Raw genomic sequence first — 19,350 nt, 5'->3', positions numbered from 1 at the left:
CTGAGTGTTATAACTTCTTTCCTGTAGTTCTGTGCTGATAAAAACATCTGGCTAGTCAAGTCCTGTGGCATTTTGTTGATCCCTCACACTGATCAGGAAATCACAGAATCACAGAATTTCTAGGTTGGAAGAGACCTCAAGATCATCGAGTCCAACCTCTGACCTAACACTAGCAGTCCCCACTAAACCATATCCCTAAGCTCTACATCTAAACGTCTTTTAAAGACCTCCAGGGATGGTGACTCCACCACTTCCCTGGGCAGTGGTATACACAGGTGGCTAAAATCTGTGCCCACTTGAGGCAGGGACTTCTGGTTCTTTTTTCTCCCTGCTAGCATCCCATGCCCACCTTCTGACAGGAGCTCCTTGTCCCTCATCTCCCAGAAAGAGCTGGCGAAATTACTGCAGGATTTCCCACAGCAGACAGCCAAGAATTCCCGTGTGAAAAAAGGATGTGTTCAAGGATAGAAAAACTCTGGAAAATGCCTATACATGAGTTAAGTTTAAGGTAAAGGAGGTAGAAGGAACCTTGCTGGAAGCTTCCATAGGCTCAGACAAATACCTAGAACTTTAAGAGTCTCAGACTGGTGGGATGCATCTCTGCTGATAAATGAGGCCGTGCCTGGCATCGTTACCAGTTCCTGCTAAAGTGTTATGACAGGGCCTGGTCTGTGTTTTGTCTGTGCCAGACAGCAGCCTGGCAGATTTTTGTGGGCATGTCTCTGGAGTGCAAGCAGCAGGGACCATTCCCTACAGGCAATCTGCAGGCAGCTGAGCTCAGAACCAGGCCAGTCTGTGCCGGTTGGTCTCAGCACCTGCAAGTGTTGCGAAGCACTTCTAATCCAATAGTATAAAGGTCCTGAGAACTAATGGTAATAACCTTAAAAAGGCAAAGTTTTCAGAGAAAATTATCCCCAGGACAAAGCATTATATCCTGGTGACTGGGGTGATGGGCTACCTGCAGTTGTCTTAGACCGACAGCGCTGGATTTGTGATTTAATGTATTTTTTTTTAAGGTCTCACTTTGTGGTCCTTTGATGCTTTTGTAGGGCTGGGGAGCAGAGTATCACCGCCAAGATGTTACAAGCACACCCTGCTGGATTGAGATCCACCTGCATGGACCATTGCAATGGCTGGATAAGGTGCTGACACAGATGGGCTCACCTCATAACCCCATCTCCTCAGTCTCTTAGGAATCATCTCTACAAGTCCCTTAGGATGGATGCTATTGCAGGCAGTGGCTTATAGGATTTCCGGTGAACAGAAGCTTCTATATGTAGATGTATGTAGATGTAAATATTCCTATACATAGTCTACTCTCCTATTTTTTTTTTCATGATATGTTTTGTGGTTTCTAGTTACTCTGATGCCAGTACAATAAGTTTAGAAATTCAGGTATAGCATATCTGTTCTCTAGTACAAAATAAGCCAAATTCCTGCAAAAGTGTCGAGCAGTTTCTGTGAGCATCTTCATTCCCCAGCCAAGCCAGTAAATGGTGCGAATTCTCAGCACTTTCACGTGGATTCAGAAACCTGGCTGTAGCTGTTCCTAGTAGGTGAAATTCACCCCTCTGCAGGCAACCAAAGTCAGATCTCGGCACCATTTATCTCCATCGTACATCCTAATTTCAGGTCTGAAAGAGGACCTTAAGTGGTGCACAGGACTTACACGTAGAGATGACTTTTTTCCAGTGAATTGAAGGACTAAACAGCAATCCCAGTCTGTCTCCCTACAGCAAAGCGCGATGGGACAGCAGATCCTCTGAGGAGCTGAGCCCCCTGTCTCCCCTAGGATTTGGCAGGAGGAGAGAGCCCTCGGGATGCCTTCAGCTCTGGAGCCTTATCAGAGCATTCTGGACACACCTGAGTAGCCTGATACTCTTAACACAGTAGTGTATGGTACTGCTGCACTGAAAAGTAACAAGCTCCTAAGAAAAAAAAAAAAAAGAGAATTTGAAATATATGCCTAGAAGTTTAAAATCTAATTAACTTCCAGTACTTTTTTTGCAAAGTACATACATACTTGCATATGTATCCGGCATGTAAACTGAATCCTATCCATTATACAGTATTGATGTAGTTTGTTTTAAAGTTAGGACTAACTGTAGTTAGACTACTGTGCTGATATCAAGGGTACGTCTAAAAGGGACTTGAACTGTGATTCAGAAAAAGGAAATGAAGTGTGCATTGAAGAACTGCGTAATTCGTCTTGGGATGGTCTCTGCATTGGGAACAGGAAGCCCCACGCTCACAAGATGCACTGAGGAGGAGGCGTGAACCAGTCACATATTGCCTGTGCTGTGCCAGTCCTCAGGATCTGACCGAAACGCTTGGGTTTGACAGAGGGGGCTTCCCTGTCAGTCACTTTGTACATCCCCATGGATGGTTCCTCATCTTAGATACAGGCTTCGTCAGCTGCAGCGGTTTTGCCTCGCCTGCAGGGAGTGGCGAGGCAGTGTAAGCCACGAACAAGCAAAGAGTGAGTCTATGTGCAAACCTTTTTTTTTTTTTTGAAAAGCTCCTTGTCTGTGGTCCTTCTGTAAGCAAGAAAAAATACTGTCCGTACTGTCACTCAGCCAGCCTTTCCAAATGTTCACTTGGTGGCCTTTTCTGAGGAGGCAGGTGAAACCCTACTGTCTTTTGGCGGTCCCTGTTACCTTGCTGAAAGGGTACAGGATTAGCTCCTTCTGGGCCACTGATTTTTATTTTTTTTTTCTGTAAGGGTCAAAAAGAATGGTTACTCAAATCTCACTCTTCCTTAGAACATAGTATACTGAGAAAAAATGTTTTACAGAAAGTTTCTTTTCCTCTCACACAATACCTGGTGCTACGCATTTTACTGCATGATTAGAAGAGGATGCCTGAAATTTTCAGGTCCATCGCATATGCAAACCAAGTAACATTCATTGGAAAGACTTTCTGTGTCTTTTAGATGCTATGTAATACGTGTTCTGAGGCGGTAATCATGAACAGAGCAGAAGAATGAGTAAAACAGAGGGGTTACTTCCTTTGAATGCACCATCAGCTGCCTCCAGCATTGGTAGGACACAGAAGGATAAGTGATCGTTAAGACTGAGCAGTATTGCCAAGTTTTATAGAAAATTTGTAAATGTGAAGAACCCTATTTTGTCACCATTTGCCATCAGTAATGTCAGTGTGGAATAGGAAAAGCTTTACAGTCTCCTGCAGCAATGAAATCCAGTAATAACGTTACACGGAAACTCCAGGCATGCCATTTACTGCTTCACAGACTAAAGAAAGGTTTGGAAACAGACATTTTCCTCAGCTCTTGTCTTCAATCTCCCTGTACTGAGTTGTTGGTAACATTGTTTTCAGTGTTTATTACAGCTTTTCTCCAGTAATTTCATTGTGCTTTTCATATTGCTCATCCCTTTGCTTACTTAGCAGCTAAGGGCAAATTAAAAATCACTTCTGTCTTCTAGCTCTGCCCTTTATCCTAAATTCATCCTTGCCTTTTAGGCTGAAACCTCCTTCCCTCCTAATATATAGGGAAGCCTATGGGTTGCTTTTAGACATCCCCAGCACTGTCATCTTCCTCCCAGAGAGCAAAGGTGGCCTTGCTAAGGTGCGCCTGCTCTTGAACATCTCCATTTTCCAGTTTCCTGTGATTCTGCAGAAGAAAAATTACGGTTAGTCAGTGGAGAGAAGCAGGTTTTTCTGAGGCATCATTCTTCTTATCATAAGGTGCTTTAGGTTGGTCAAATACACCGCACCCTGAGTATGATTTTGTCTGCCCACTGTGTGTAAGGGGAACATATGGTCACTAGCTCAAATATGGGCAAGCAGGAGAGGTGGGCCCTTGGGGAGGTGAAACAACTCACAGCCTGGCAGTGATGCTTGCTTAGTAAGCGTCTGTGTTTTTAAATGGAAGTTGGTAAATTCAGAGCAGCTTTTCCTTGCCTGTATTTCTACTCTTTTCTCTAATGCTCATGCAGATAGCCCTTCTGGCTTCACTGCAACCCACACGTGCATCTCATTAAAGGCAGTCACCTAAATATTTCCCTCACTCGTAAAGAAAGGAACAGGCATTTCTGGAGCGTGGTTCTTCTGTCCTACTTGGAATGTCTACATTGGGACGAGATGAATCATGTAACTCTGCTGAAAGTTGGATCAAAGCACTGATTCTGGGCAATCAAAGCCAACATCCACCTCAGAACCGTTAGCCTTTGGGCAAGCTGTTATCACTTTGTGAATGATTTCTGATTTTGGTGGCCTCTAGAGGCTTAGTCCTGACCAGGCTAGCCCCACTGCATGAGCTGCTGTGCAAACAGAGCAGCTGACAGCTCCTTCCCAGGAGAAGGGAAGAGCTCACCATGGGGGAGAAGTAGGAGCAGTGGATGAGGCAAACAAGTAAATAGAAAGATGATCTGCCTAGATGTAGTGATAAAAAATAAGGCTACTAAACCATTTATTTCCCTTCCTTTTTGATCAAAGTCTCTCTTAGAGTCCTCTCTTGTATACGAATTGAGATCAATTAAAAATTTGTTTTTCTTATGATTTACAGCAAGGCAACTTTGTATCTCGCTGTAACAAGACCCAAATATCTCCTTTTGGAAGGAAATATTTTCTGCTGAAAGATCTTCATGAACCTATCAACCTATATTCAATTTAAAGCCTTTAAATGCACTCATTAATAGTTTTGAGATGGACTTCCTGAGAGATTTAAAACCACTTACGGGGAGACTGCTTAGTTGAAGGCAGCTTTTTTCAAATGTTTTTGCGAGCCATCAACAATCCAAACCCTCTTGAAGGTTTCTGTGGATAAATACCATGCATCAGCAGGCAGCAGTGGGAGTTTGGGTGGTGGCATAAAGCACATCCATCATGGTATCAGACCACTGGTTTTCCTACTGAGTAGTTGAGAGATGACTGCTTAATTGCTGCCAGTTCTCCAGGAGCACCAGTATTAATGTGCCATTTGCATCCAGAGGTGACCAAAGCAACTACAGCTGCATGAAGCCATTCAGTGCTGCTGTTGCTGACTGCTCAGGCCCATGACCTTGCCCTGTAACAGGAGATCAGGTACGTTGGAGCAATGGCTGCAGCATTCAGAGGTGCAGCACATGCTTTTTCTCCCCGTCAAACCCTTCCTTGCAGACAACCCAGCTGGCCATGCCTGATGGTGATTTCACCCATAGCACGTCCAGGCAGCCCCCGTGCTTTGAAGGCTACACTGAGTTGACTTTTCACAACGGCTCTGCTGTGTGCTTGCTGGTATTCCTGTAAAGCCACAAGCATCTTCACTCCTCATCAGTATTTCATGTTTTGCTATGCTTGGTCTGTGTTAGCAACAAGAAGGGGAACTGTGGCCCCGAGTAACATCAGCTGGAGTCAAAGAAATTCCTTCCATGTCTCCAGCAAGTGCTGTGCCAAGCCTTTCAACGCCCTGAGCAGCCTCTTAAGTGGTCCCTGCTCTGAGCAGGGCATCGGAGTAGATGCCCTGCAGAGATCCCTTCCCGTTTACATTGCTCTGTGGTTCTGTGCAGACACCCAGTGCTAGCGGGCTGCCACAGGCAGGAGCTCTGCTAGCAGAGACGGTGTCAGGATGAAGCATGTTTATTTATCCTCAGCTATTTTTTCACGAGTTCAGTGCAGGACAGTTGCTAGGTATTAATGTTCCCTCAGTATAAAATCTGCGCTGGAAACACCTCTCACTGTAAACATCATCTCCACTGCACAACTCTTAAAATGGAGCAAGTCAGCCATTTGTGTCTAACTTTATCTCATCTGCCCTTGGTCTTCCTCACAAACCTACTGAACACAGCATGCCACGTGTGCTCTCCAAGCCAAAGGTGAGTTCATTGCTCTGGAGAAGCCAGAAGTTACTTGACCATCCGAACCCAAGCCCCTCTAGGTCAGTGTGCTTCCCTGAGAGCATGTAAGAGGTTAGCTCACCATCCGTTGAAAAAACAACTGATGGTAGAGTTGGTCCCATCTTGCAGTAGGGAGAGAGATTATGTGAGGCTTTACATCTGTGAACAAAACACTTCTCAACCTGGAGACTTCACTGCAGCCACTGAAAGAGGGCTTCTTCGTGGTGCAGCTCAGGGAGTACCTTTCTGCAAGGCACAGAAAGCCTGAGTGGGCATTTGGTCTTTGCTCAGTGAAAAGAAATCGCTTAGTGTCTCTAGTGCAGACTCCTCTGCATGTGCACCAGCACAGGACTTTAGCTTGTACAGATCACCAACTCTCAGGAGCTCCAGAGTGGCCAGGAGTGACCAAGATCCTGTTCCCTGTTCACCTCAGGGCTTTCCAAACAGCTTGCCCGGGGCACCTTATGTTACATTGCCATATTGATGCCACATTTACCTGCCAAGGAGGCGAGATGTCTGAGAGTCCCATCAGGAGGATGCTTCCACTTGTACCCGAGCCATGCTTGCAAACTTGGTGCCTGTACAGCTGATGAATCTAAGTTGCAGGCCACGTCTCTTATGCAAGGTAGACATAACCACTAAGTCCTCCAGAGTCAGCTACTCTTCCATTATAGCCAATGTGAACATTTGCAGCTATTTGTGAACGGTTTTTAGATCTTCAGTCATAGTGTTTTTATTATCCATGGATGCTGCTATTTTATATTCCGTGTTAGTCTTCAAATAATATTGCGTATGAATAGCATAGGAAGAAATAGACCAACCAGTTAATAATTTTAAATACAGACCTCATCAGCAAAGAAAAGCTAGAAAAAAAGTTGGTAAAGTCTGACCCCTTGCACTTTCACTGTAGTGAGCACATCATCTGTTTCAAAGTGATTTTTTGATGCTGAAGTGTGTTACATCATACTAATTCACCGTTATGTCCATGAGATGCTTTGCAAACAGGAGAGCAAGGGAACAAACGTAACGACAAGCAGAGATAATGCACCTCTAGATAACATTTTTTTCACTTATTCAAGTAATTGGAGTTCATTTTAATTATTTATAATACTAAGTACGAGTTAAATGTACCACGGTGTATTTTCTACAAGCAATTCAGTGTTAGCAATTTAATCCCTCATTTCAGTATCGCCTCTGCCATTCAAATTGGGCTGAGAAGTGGGACAAGAAAAACAAAGAAACAGGCCTTTTTGGGTGGATCGATGAAGCCATAATCTTGCAAGGATGTATGCAACCAAGGGGCCATAATGGTGGATTTGAGCAAGGTCTGTTTTCTTCGTGTTAAATACTAGCTATCACAGTCTGGTGCAAAAAAAGGGAAACGTGAAACAAAGATTTAATGGTACCACTTCTGCCTACAAACAATTCTGCCCTCTCTCTTTTCCATCGCAGTCAAGGCAAAACTTCTTCACCACTTGAAGAAGACAGTAAGTAGTATTCACAATTAGTGATACTCTGTACAACAGTGTGGATCACTGTGTAAATAACGCTAGCTGGACTCTTGCCTCTTGAGAACAAGAAATCTGAGACACACTTTCAGGAGTCTGCGAGATCAGGGCAGCTCAGAGCCCTCTGATCAGCCCCAGAGTACTCTGCCCTGGCATATCAAGAATACAACTGCTAATCAAGTGGATGATTTCACCAGTATTCCTACTGCTGCGTCTGCTTTGAGACATCCTGAAGTCAACATATTTAGCCTGATGTTTGAACAGTACACTTTTTAACACACTCCATTTTCTTTGGCTGGAACTATTCTATTGTAAAAGGGATTATTCACGTCTTGTGTTTTACTGTTAATAAAGTATTTCTGATTTAAGAACTCCTTCTCTTGTTCCCTCCTTTTTTCCTCCTTTTTGAAAGAGATTGGCCTCAGCAGTTCGATGACCAGTAACTTTTGAAAACAGAGCTTTTAGAAAGCCTTTATTCATGTATGTCTTATGAAAGAGGATGAGAATGAGGTGCTAAACACTACAAAATAGATTGAAAATTAATATGGCATAAAATCTGCCTGTTACAGTAATAACACGCATACCTCATTAACTTTCCAGTGATAGATGTGAAGATGCAAGAGGGTGGTTCTACTTACTTTCAGATGAACCCACCCAGACCCTGGCAGGCATTTAATGAGTAGTAGTGATGCTGCCATGTGACAGAAGCTCTAGCTGTGGGCCAGTAGATCTGCATTACTGGAAGGACAGATTTGTAGTAGCGCAGGTCAAGAATCATTCAAGGAAAAAGGTAGGTAGAGTAAGAATGTACGGTTCTTGGTTATAAAAGTCAGGATTTAATCTTCCTTAAACTCAGAATTTGGGTTCTACAATAGAAGCGTGGGATTTGGATAGGTAATGGTCTTGGAGCCACGCAGAGACTGCAGGGGTAGCACACCCCCTGAGAGCCCCCTCTGACACTACCTGAACAGGACAGCCCTGTTATCAGCACAGCTGATGTCTACACCAGGCTGTGAGGCACTGGTATCAACATCATTGCAAGCACAGGACAGCTGAGATGCACATCTCTATGCAGATCTTCAGCATGTTTCATTTGTCCTGAGGTAACTCATTCAGCATTGTCTTAACACTCCCTGCATCCCTTTTCCACCCCAATGTCTATGCACATCAGCTTCAAGCTTGCCTTGAAGCTAACTTCAGAGTTCTTGAGACATTTAGGTTAGCGTATGAGAAGCAACTGAAATAGAAGCTGTTAAATGCGTCAAAGGAACCTGCCCAATGAAAACATTTAGATAAAACATAGTTCCTAGAATTAGCAGCTCTAAAGAATTGTTTCTAAAACAGTTACATATTTCTGCAAATAACAATGCATCCCAGGCAAGATCTAGGGGCTGCCTGGTGGATTCACTGCTGAGTTGCTGGAGAGACTCATCGCATGTGCCTGCATGTTCCAGCAACCCTGTTCAGTGCGAGCTGCTGTGGAGGACTGAGAGGACCCATTTGTGCTGTACAAGCCTGGGTGAGTGCTATGTGACTATTTGGGTGCTGGTACGTGCATTGTCTTTTGAGCTGTCTGGCCAACACATGCTAGTTTTATGTGTGTGGGTCCGTCTGTCTGTTAGAAATATGTGCTACGTCTCAGCTATGGCTGAACCTGAGAACACAGACCAGAGGCAGACTCACATCTACCAGGCTGCAATAGGAAGGTCCCCCGGGTCTCAAGATCTGCTGAATTTGGCTGTCTTCTAAGAAATACATGGTCTGCCACAAAACTGATTTTTTCTTCCACACTGTATTTCCGTTCCTGGTGAAAACGGCCTGCTGTTCAGTGGGGCAGGATACCTAGTGAAAGGACACAGAGGCCAAAGTACCTAGTGCTTCTTGTCTCTGGGTTTTCTCTGATAAGGCTTGTCCTCTCCACTCCCAATACCTCAAGCCTGCTAGCAGCATCCAAGAGTGAAGCAGTAACCAAACAAGAGGAAGACACAGCTAGGGACTGCTTATGCCACTCAGGATAAGCACAAGTCCTTGAGACCAGATGGGATGCAGTCACAGGTGCTGTAGGAGCTGGACAGTATCACTGCACGGCCTCAATCAACCATTTCTGAAAGGTCATGGTGACCAGAGGAGGTTCCTTATCTCTAGAAAAAGATTACACCTGTCCTCAATGATGGAAGGAAGAGAATCTAGAAAACTACACGCTGCTGTCTCATCTCAATTCCTGGAAAGGCTACGAGGCAAATCCTCCTCTAAGCCATTTCCAAGCCCATACAGGATGAGAGAGGGTCTAGGAACAGCCAGCAACAAACTACCATAGGCAAGTGACAGCCAACCAACCTGGATGCCTTCCACAACACAGTGCCTGGCTCCATGGACAAGAGAGGAGCAAACAATGTTTACTTTGACTTTTGCAAGGTCTTTGACTTGACATCCTGGAATATCCACATACCCAAACTCGTGATGCATGGACTGGATAAATGGATGCTGAAGGGAGTTAAATTCACAGACAATTTTCTGTTTAAAAACCTCCAGGGTGATCAAACACCACAGAGAGGCTACAAAATTTCTGTCCTTGGACATGTTCAAAACTCGGCTGGGGACCCATTTCCAGAGGGCAGTTGAACTACAGTCCACTGGAGGTCCTTTCCAACCCATATAATTCTACAGTGAGACTAACAGAAACTACACATTTCACAGTGACTCATACCTTGCTGGTGAACTTTACCTTTCATTCCAGGGACTCGTATTAGAAACCTAAAAATATGAAAAAAAAAAAAACAAAAAAAAAACCAACAACTTACACTTCAGATGTCACTTCAAATCAGGCCATTAGTATTTTGTTGCAGAAGAACAATTATGCTCTCTTCAGCAAAAGCCTGACATCAGTACAGCACATCTTTCTGTTTGCTAAAGGAAGCACATTTTCTAGAAACACAAAGGATGTGTTTTCCTATTTTGTTAGTGAAAATCAAACCTTTATCATTTTTCCAAGTAGTTGTTAAGAAATGCATCAGAGAAAAAGTGTAAAAAGTAGAAAAAATAACTTGAGTACAACTAGACAAAAAAAATACAGGTAAGGACTCCAAATATTACAAATATCCTTGCAAAAGAAGAACTGAAACAAACTTCTTGAGAATTTAAAAATAACAAGCGTTATGTTAAAATAAGAACAGAAATGGGAAAGCTACAGAAGAAAAACAACTACCACTGAAACTGGTAAAGGCCAGACTGGGTACCTGGAATTGCTTCATTCTTTTCAAAACATTTAATCAGAGCTGTGTGCCTAAATGCTTTCATGAGCTGACCATCTGAAATAAAAACAAAATACTTCCTCCTTGACCATCTGAAATAAAAACAAAATACTTCCTCCTCTAACTTCAGCCCATTACGTTTTTGCATGTATTTTGATGTACTGAAAAAAGTAATTTCATTTTGCTTGAAGCAAAAGTAACTTTTTCTATGTCATAAGAGTCTGGGAACACAGAGGTTTTAATGTCACCTACCTAGAGCTTGTCATTTTAATATAGAAATAAACAACAAAGCAACATACAAATGGAACAGAACAAAAAAAAGTAGTTTTCTTTAAAAAAAAGACACAGATTTACTCAAACACTTACTGGTCCAGAGCTGTTGGTACAAATTTTTTAGATCTCTTTTAAAAAAAGAACAGCTTGCACAATACTAAATACAAGAAATCCCTACTGAACAATTTCTATACATACACAAAACACAGCTTACAAAATGTGTAACACTAACAAACACTCCTGAACAGATATTATTCAGCAGATCAAACAGCTGCAATATCCAAGTAGTACTTTAAGAAGCATCTCCACCATTCAGACAACCTCTGTTAGGAAATGTGGTTTAATACAAAACTCTGATTTAAAGACAAAATTTGGGATTCAACATTTACATAATACAGCATTTGGATTTTAACCAAATCAATTTTAAGTTCATCTGAATCAGCTGAAAACCTGAGAATTCCAGCACTTGAGCTGATTTGGTATCTGTTGTCTTGATCAAATAATTTTAACTATACTTTTTTGGAAGAGAATATGAAAAGGAAACAAATGCACAACTGCATTTTACATTTTGGATGCATTTGCTCTTAAAAACCTTAAGCATTTGAGTTAAAAGCTCCAATCTTATTCACTCACAGATAAGAATATCGCTCATTTTACATGAGTTGTGATACATGATTTCATGTGTAACACGTTGGTCCTTAGAAATAACTACACAAAACAAGGTCCAACTCTCCACTGCATACGTTCCACCTCTAAATCTTCTTAAAAGTACTTTGCTGTTTCTCTGTTTTGGAGATTTTTAACACAAATTCCTTTACGTGCACTGTACAGAGAGTGAAGCATTTCAAACCTACGCAACTTGAAAATAATGAATATATGGCAGGAGGATCACTCAGCTTGGACTTTTCTGAGCCACTGCTGGACTTCTTGATGGCACGTTGTCTTTAGTGCAAGATTCTACTGGACATAAGCTTCTCATATCCCTGAGGAATTACTGTTAGGTCATGCCACGGGACTGGCTCAAAAGGGACTTTTTATTTCACAACTTCCATAGAAAGTAACCGACTTCCTTCAATGATTGTCATCAAAGAGTGACTTGTTTAACATTAAACTTTTACATAGAAAAATGTTAATTTAGTGGAAGACTTTGGTAGGAAAAGGGTGCACAGCTAAGTATTACCGATATAAACAAATTTTCACTTAAAAAAAACAAACATTACAATGATTTTTTATAAAGAATCAAAAAATAGACTCCTCCAGATTTGCTGACAAGTTTGCAGACACCCAAGCAGCTCAAAACCTCAAAAGTGCAAAGAAGAGACAAATAAAACACAGAACAGCAGCAACTTCTCACTTCCTTTTAACACGGAGATTCTCTATATTTAAATAAAATATACACATCCTAATCCTCCTTCAGCACCAGACTCATTTGCAGGTCACTGATCTGTTCTGATTACCCAGGTGCTCCTTGAAACTGCTGCTGCCGTTGCTCCAAAGCCTGTTGACTTAACAGCTGCTGTTGTTTCTGTAAGAACTGCACAACTTCTGGACTTCTCAGTAGGGACTGCAAGAAAGAGAAAGGGGACTTTAAGTAACTCAGATAATTTAAATTATCTGCCATAGTGATAAAATACAAAGCAAGCTCACGAAAAACATCTCAAAACCATTTCAGGACATCAGCTGGTAACCACAACCAATGTTAACACACATTCTAAAAGCAGATTCAGAACCTAAGGAACAAGTGATATTGCCCAAACCATACAAAACAGCAAACAATAGTAATCTACAGACACTGAGAACATCAGCCTCAACTGAGCTTCAGTTTTGAGCCAAATTCCCAATTCCCTACTACAGACAGTACTTCTGAGCTACAATAAATATAAATTAAAATATTGTAATTCTGTAGCAAAGCTAAACTTCACCGAGCATTCCGTAATTTTTCAACATTTCTCAAAAAAAAAGTAGCCCAGCCACAAGGAATGTATTAAAAAAAACAAACACCTGCCTTCAGTCAGAAGACAGTTTTAGATACTCTTACATCGTATCACCTATCCTAGAATAGGAAAGCTAATTAGGAACAGATTAGACAAAAGCATCTGAAAACTTTCACTGCTCAGAGACAATGAAACCGCTTGTCACTGAATGTGAAATTTTAAGAATAAACTCCTTTTAAGGCAGATTAAATGAATGAATAGAGTAGAATGAATGAGTAGAATGAGTGAATGAGTAGAAATTTGCTAAAATAGAAAGTAAAATGAGGAAAAAAAAAAAAAAGCCCAAGGATGCAGACTGACATTTGCCAGCAGTATTGCGTAAACTGGCCCAAACATCTGCAGTCTGCCATCCAATTTGAACTGTTCATTCTCATTCCTGCAAGGTGGCAGCACTACCATTTGTAAGGTCAAAATGGCAAATGAGGTGGAAAACGGGTCAAAAGTCGATGCAGAAAAAAAGTGATTTTTAGCTGAATTAATTCCCTAGACTGGTTGTTCATTGTGCAGTCACTTCACTACGGCAACCAAAGAGGTGCTGCAACTCTGCAATTCAGATTCACACTGAAAAGGACCTGCAGCTTCCAAGAAAGTGTCGGAACTTTGTGCCCTTAGGAAGCAATTCTGCAGAGATTATTACTGAAAAAAAAAAAAAAGTAAATGTTGCATACAGCTTCAACCTAGAGCTGAATAGGTCAGACTACAAACAACAAGCCATCTCACTGAACAGACACACAGCCAGCTTTTCTGTAGCTTACATTTGCTTCCTGTGCTCAGTAAGAACTCCTTTATTTACTGCTGTTTTATGACTTTTTATCCTCCCTGGCTGCTACAGCCTCTAAAGCCAGAAGCCAGCTCCTCTTTGAGCACCTTGTGGCTTCTCAGCCTCCCACCTCTGCTTTCTACCTCTCCATCCAGGGCAAGCTGCACATCCAGGCACAAAGGGGCTGCCAAAAAAGCCCAGCCTCTCCTGGCAGAGATGAACACAACATGCAAGAAACTTAGGAGCAAGCACAAAGGACTTTGCTCTTACAAATGATAAACCTGCAGGCAGCTACCACTGACACGCAGTAACTTTCAGATGCCCAACATAAGGTACGGGAAGCCTCAAATGTGAGAGGTCACAAGTGTTTTTTTCCTGGTCACCGCATGTCCTTTAGGCCTCGTGTTGTGCAGATACATGTAAAGCAAAGAATAAATACTAGAAGGAATAATGCCGACCAACTGAAGCTGAGTCACAGCAGAGAGAGGAGCAAGAAACAGATCAAAGAGAATCTCAATCTCATTTCCCCAGAAAAATGTAAAGAAACCTTAATCCTCAAAGAGCCTTGACAGAACTCTGTTCACAAAGCTCTCAACATCTATTTATTCCAAGAGTTTTTGGTTGATATACCAGAAAAAAAAAAAGTTTCATTAATAAAAATCTGTAAAATTTCATTAAAAGCCACATGAATACAAACAGACAGGAAAGGGAACAACAATTTATTAATCAGGGCATAACGAACAACACATGATGGGGAAAATAAAGTTCATAGTTCAACTGAAGAGCTACAAATACCCCCCTAAGTTTTAGAAATAGCCATCAGATAGGTTCATCTGATATTCTCCAAATATTAAGAATTAATCCAAGAAAATAAGTCTGTACAGCTGTATACTTAGGACTTCTATGATGCTTCCTTACAGACTTCAAATTTGAGCCTGCTGGAGTTCAAGAAGCATTTGGACAAGGCTCTCAGAAACATGGTGTGATTTTTGGGTGGTCCTTTGGGGACTCAGGTGCTAGACTTGATTATCTTTGTAGGTCCCTTCCAACTTGGGATAATCTATGATTCTCTGAAACTTCTGAACAAGCAGTACCACACTTTAATGGCAATTGTTAAATTGCTTTGCACAGATAACAGGGAGAAGGCAAACAGTTCTATTAGTTTCTGGAGGAAGGAAATTGTAAAAAACAAACAAACAAAAAACAAACAACAATGAAGTAGAAAGCATTGCAATGAAGCATCCTAAGCAATGGTAAGGACTGCATTATTACTGTTCATTAGGCTCAGTTATTGCAATGTACTTAAAGGAGCAACAGAAGCAACACAAAACTTACAACGTAAGTCATTCATGCAGTCTACAAATAGCACACATAGTACTGTTTCCATTCAGTTTTTTACCAGCAAATATATATGCAATTTTAAGTGTGGTATCATAATAAGCCTACAACTTCTAAAACACACTATAGTAATTAAAGTTTACAGAAGACCTGAAGCCCGTGCACTGTTCTGTCAGAAGCTTTACAGAAAAGTCCAGCTAGTGTGTTTAAAACAGCTCAGTTATATTTTAAGTACTATTTACCCTAATGAAACAACTACACCTACTTAGTACTACCAAAATACTCAACTTCGGTTAACGTGGCAACCACCAATAAACTCTGTCCCCTTTGTATTCTTCATGCAGAAGCAGAGATACACACCTGAATTGCAGCATATTTCAAATCTACATGCACATACAGTGTATGATCACTGAACTGATATTCACCTTTCAGAAGGGCAACAGCTAAACATTGCTGCCATGCCTTTATTTATTTGAGTTCAAGACCTCCAAGAAAACAAAACTTACCAGTCTCTTTTTATTCAAGACTTGTTCTAGAAGAGTAGGTCTTGCTGGGCGATCTCCAATGGAGCCAGTCCTCTGTTTTGTAACAGAAACTGAACCTTCAACACAATCCTATTAAAGAAAAAAAAATAATAATAGAAAAGCGAGGCTGTAAAACCTGGTGTCATACACTTACTTTTTACCACCAGAGTAGGATTCTTTTAGAGTCCTAAAAGAATCTGCACTATTAATCTGCAGAGGAAAATAACAGCACTAGAACGGGTATGTATTTATGCAAGAATCAGCCTGTTTTCCTTCCCACATTATTTTCCTTATCCCATCACTCACAGTGAATGCAACTCCAGCAACACAGCTGAGTTAGCTTTCTAAATTGCAAACCTAACCAAGTTACCATGGCCAGCTAATGTCTTGAATTTATTTGATTGCATTTCTTAAGAGTAAACTAATTCAAAACACCTCAGTCTATAGTTTGCATAAGTGAATTATATTTAGCATTTGCAATCAGGTGGGAACGACAATATTCTTCACTGCAAAATAGAACAGACCAGAATACTTGTACGAACTTGTCAAAGCCACAGGCAAGAGACAGTAAGATCTGTATGCTTTTTGTTTGTATGTTTGTTCTGTTCCCTGTACAATCACCACTGGCGAATTAGGCTGTCTTCTAAACAATGTAGCCCTGTGATTTTCTGTTAGGAAAACATTCATGTTTTGGAAAACTTCAATCATCATGCTAACCTTGTGTTTATGAAATTCACAGGTTACTGACACTCTGACTCAAGCTGTTTGCCAAGACCCCAAAACACACTATCAGCACTGCAAAAAGGCACACCCACTTTATCACTAACTATCCTGCTTTCCTCTGCAAGTTCAGGCCTTAATTTCGACTACTGCATGTTAGTTTCAACATTACTGAAATGGGAAAAGCAAGCCCTCTCTTTTCCAACACGCAGTCATCGCTACTTCATGTTATAGATCAAAAAAACGCATCACTACGTGTTAATACTGCAACTGTACCATAATGTCCCCTTTTCTGAGCTATAGCAAGTATCTGTGTAGTCACATCATGAACTGACTATGCTGAATTATTAATAAATGAAGAGAGAGGAGGGGAAATCACACCAGTATGTAAATCTAGAGTTCACCTACGTCTTTTTGTTCACCCAGTATTTCTGTTAGCTGCTCTGCAGTTAGATCAGCTCCCTGGTCATGATCACACAGCTCCACAGACAGCTGTGCTGACACAAAAAGGCCACTTGTAGCAGGAGTGTCTGTGCCAGGTAAGCAGCTTTTTTTTTTCTTCTGGCAACCACTGTCCCACACTTGTCCCCTCAGGCTCAAACGAGCCAGCACCTTCAGAAGTAAAACCATTCCGGTCTCTTTTTAGGTGTGAATACAAAATCTTAAACGCTCTCTAACTCATTAGTGAAAACTATCATCAGAAGCAGCACTGCCTCGACTGAATAACAAACCAATAACCAGAACTATCAAAAAGGCTGAACCCCAACACCAAGCCCCCCCGGCGCCCCCCCCCTCCCCGTGCCTCACCTCAGCTCGGGGGCCGCCCCCCGCCCCGCCGCCTCCTCCTCCTCCTCCTCCTCCGCCGCCCCCCAGGGCCTGGTCGCTCTTCTTGCGCTTGTACTTGTCCTTGTACATCTTGTTGCGGTGCCGCTTGCACATCCAGGGCTTGCGCTGCTTCGCCACCTGCGTGGTGGTCTCGCTGCAGCCCTGGTAGGTGCAGCTCTTGCAGTCGCCGCCCGCCGCCGCCGCCGCCTCGCCGCTGGAGGAGGAGGAGGAGGAGGAGGAGGAGGCGGTGGCCGCCGCCGCTGCTGCCGCCGCCGCCGCCTCCTCGTCGTCCATCTCCTCCGGGCTGGCCGTGCTCTCGCCGCCCGCCGCCTCCTCCCCCGCCTCAGCCTCGCCGGGCCCCAGCTCGTAGAACAACATGAGGCCGCCCGCACCGGGGGCAGGCTGCGGCGGCAGCACCCCCCCTCCAGCCGCCGCCGCCGCCGCCTCCTCCTCGCCGCCGCACGGCTGCATCACGAGCAGCGCCAGCTGCGGCGGCGAGGAGGAGGCGGAGGAGGAGGAGGCGGAGGAGGAAGGGGGAGCGGCGGCGGGGCTGGCCCGCAGGGCGCCGGTCACCGGGCAGCGAGGCCGCCGCGAGCAGCAGCAGCCGCAGCCGCCGCCGCCGCCCCGCGGTCGCCGCGCAGGCGTGGCCGGGCCGCGCAGGCGCCCCGGTGGGCAGGCGGCGGGCGCCATCTTGTCGTGGGGTGGGGAAGGCGGCCTGGCCCCGCAGGGGGTTTTATAGGTTCTGAGGGGGAAGAGTGCCCAACTAGGCTGCTGTCGTGTGACATATGTGGTGGTAGATGTCTGGCCCCGTCCTGTCCTGACACATATACCGTCCCTATGCTAGCCATCTATCCGTGCCACCAGTGAGAGTGGGACCCAAGGGTGCCATTTGCATCCCCTCCTGCTCAGCCTCCTTATGACCACCGATCTGTTGCATTTGTATCTTTCATCTCCCTGCTACTTGCCCTTTCGTTCATTGTTTCAGGTATTCACTCTCACCTTCGCTCACTTCAACAGGACACCTTGGATGCATTTTGCCTATTAAAGGGTTCATCCGAGCAGCATTGTTCACCCAATTTGTCCCATTACAAATATGTTCCTCCTAAGTAAACACCTTTATTCTGCCATGTAAATTAATCCTGTGTCCATAATCTCAGCCATCATTTAATTCCTCAATCCATATTTTTTTTTTTTTCTCTGAAAAATTCTGCATTTTATTCCAGCAAAAAAGAACTCATAACTATTGTGCCTACCTTCCGTTTTCCTTCTGCTTCATCCATCTGTATCACAGGCACTGAATTTTCCCAACTCCCACCGAGAGGTTACACTAACCGTCTCCGTGACCATCTGCTGTTGGCTCCCCCTTCATTTTTCTTACCTCCTTTCCCCATGAGTTCAGCCTTTCTTGTTGTATGGGTAGGTTCATCCCATATTAAAGAAACAGTGCTGACCCTGTTTGTTCTCTGGTAATTACCACAGATCCCCTCTCTTGTCATTAAGGTAAATGATTGTGCTGTTTACAGTTGTAGCCATTCACTTTCACCCTTGACCATGCCTAGTACAGTTCTCCCTCATTTATCAACATAGCTAATCACATGGTATAGTCCCAGACAATGAACTGAGTACTTTATCCTTGTCACCTTTGACCCACCTCACCTTTAAAATTAGCAAAATAATTCCTTGCCTTAGTGCTGTTTAAACTAAAATTACAGACTATTTCTTTTTTTGGCAGTGGAGAATCTCCCGACATCTGCCTCTGTTTCTGTTTCAGCCCTGATGCAGACAAAGAGGACTCACCAGAGCCTCTCTTTAGGACTTGCATTTGTGCTGGTAGTGAAGCATGTAAAAATCACATGTAGTCTTGTTATCCTGCCTCTTACCTCTTTAAACGGTGAGCTCCTTGGAGCAGAGGGTACCAGTAAACGTTTAGAATTTTTCTCATTACAGCTCCACTGAAGTAATTTTGTTGATTTCTTTCAATTGGAACACATCTTGAAGGAACGCCTGCTTAAAATTCTCAGTGCCCCTGACATTAATTAGAATAAAATCAGAAGTAATAATGAATCCAAAATAAAAGCATTTCTCTCTACCCACACTACCTCTACACATCCACACTACAAGTAATTAAAATGCAAATAAGAAACTGGAAGCTGATACCTTTAAAATTACAGGAGGAAGAGTTACTTGTACCTCCCTCACTGCTTCTCTGAAATCCCACTGGGAGAGCTAGGTTTTGGCACAGGCCAGTAAGACCAGTAGATTTAAGCAGCTTGAGGCTAGAGGAGAAAATTATTTCCAGAATGAAGGCTTCCATGAAAATGCT

At 43.1% G+C, this 19,350-nt stretch overlaps 2 protein-coding genes across 3 annotated transcripts in view; one reads left to right on the top strand and one right to left on the bottom strand.

Annotated features, from left to right (window-relative positions):
- The window catches only part of SMAD9 (SMAD family member 9), a 41,710-nt gene extending 33,994 nt beyond the window's left edge, over positions 1-7,716 (top strand). For both annotated transcript variants that reach the window (XM_068673215.1, XM_068673209.1), the window contains exon 7: positions 1,050-7,716. In XM_068673215.1, coding sequence (XP_068529316.1) covers positions 1,050-1,193 — 144 coding nt within the window. In that variant the 3' untranslated portion in view covers positions 1,194-7,716. The remainder of the gene's footprint in view (positions 1-1,049) is intronic.
- Positions 7,717-10,915: 3,199 nt separating this feature from the next.
- RFXAP (regulatory factor X associated protein) lies at positions 10,916-17,732 on the bottom strand. Its single transcript, XM_068673230.1, has 3 exons — positions 17,010-17,732; positions 15,465-15,572; positions 10,916-12,430 (listed from the first exon to the last, which is right to left on the bottom strand). The coding sequence occupies exons 1-3, from the start codon at positions 17,715-17,717 to the stop codon at positions 12,320-12,322; spliced, it is 927 nt and encodes a 308-aa protein (XP_068529331.1). The 5' UTR covers positions 17,718-17,732; the 3' UTR covers positions 10,916-12,319.
- Positions 17,733-19,350: the final 1,618 nt, after the last annotated feature.

This window comes from Anas acuta, chromosome 1 (genome assembly GCF_963932015.1).
Source record: "Anas acuta chromosome 1, bAnaAcu1.1, whole genome shotgun sequence".
NCBI classification, from domain to species: domain Eukaryota; kingdom Metazoa; phylum Chordata; class Aves; order Anseriformes; family Anatidae; genus Anas; species Anas acuta.
Note: the sequence above shows the minus strand (reverse complement) of the source record. Positions and strands in the feature narration are given on the sequence as shown.

What these genes read in the sequence shown, in the direction of transcription:
- RFXAP (XM_068673230.1), bottom strand. Translation starts at nt 17,717, where the DNA reads ATGGCGCCCGCCGCCTGCCCACCGGGGCGCCTGCGCGGCCCGGCCACG. An exon ending in GGGGCGGCCCCCGAGCTGAG is followed by an intron (nt 15,573 to 17,009) that starts GTGAGGCACGGG and finishes TTTCTTTAATAG; the next exon opens with GATTGTGTTGAAGGTTCAGT. An exon ending in TCTTGAATAAAAAGAGACTG is followed by an intron (nt 12,431 to 15,464) that starts GTAAGTTTTGTT and finishes TCTTTCTTGCAG; the next exon opens with TCCCTACTGAGAAGTCCAGA.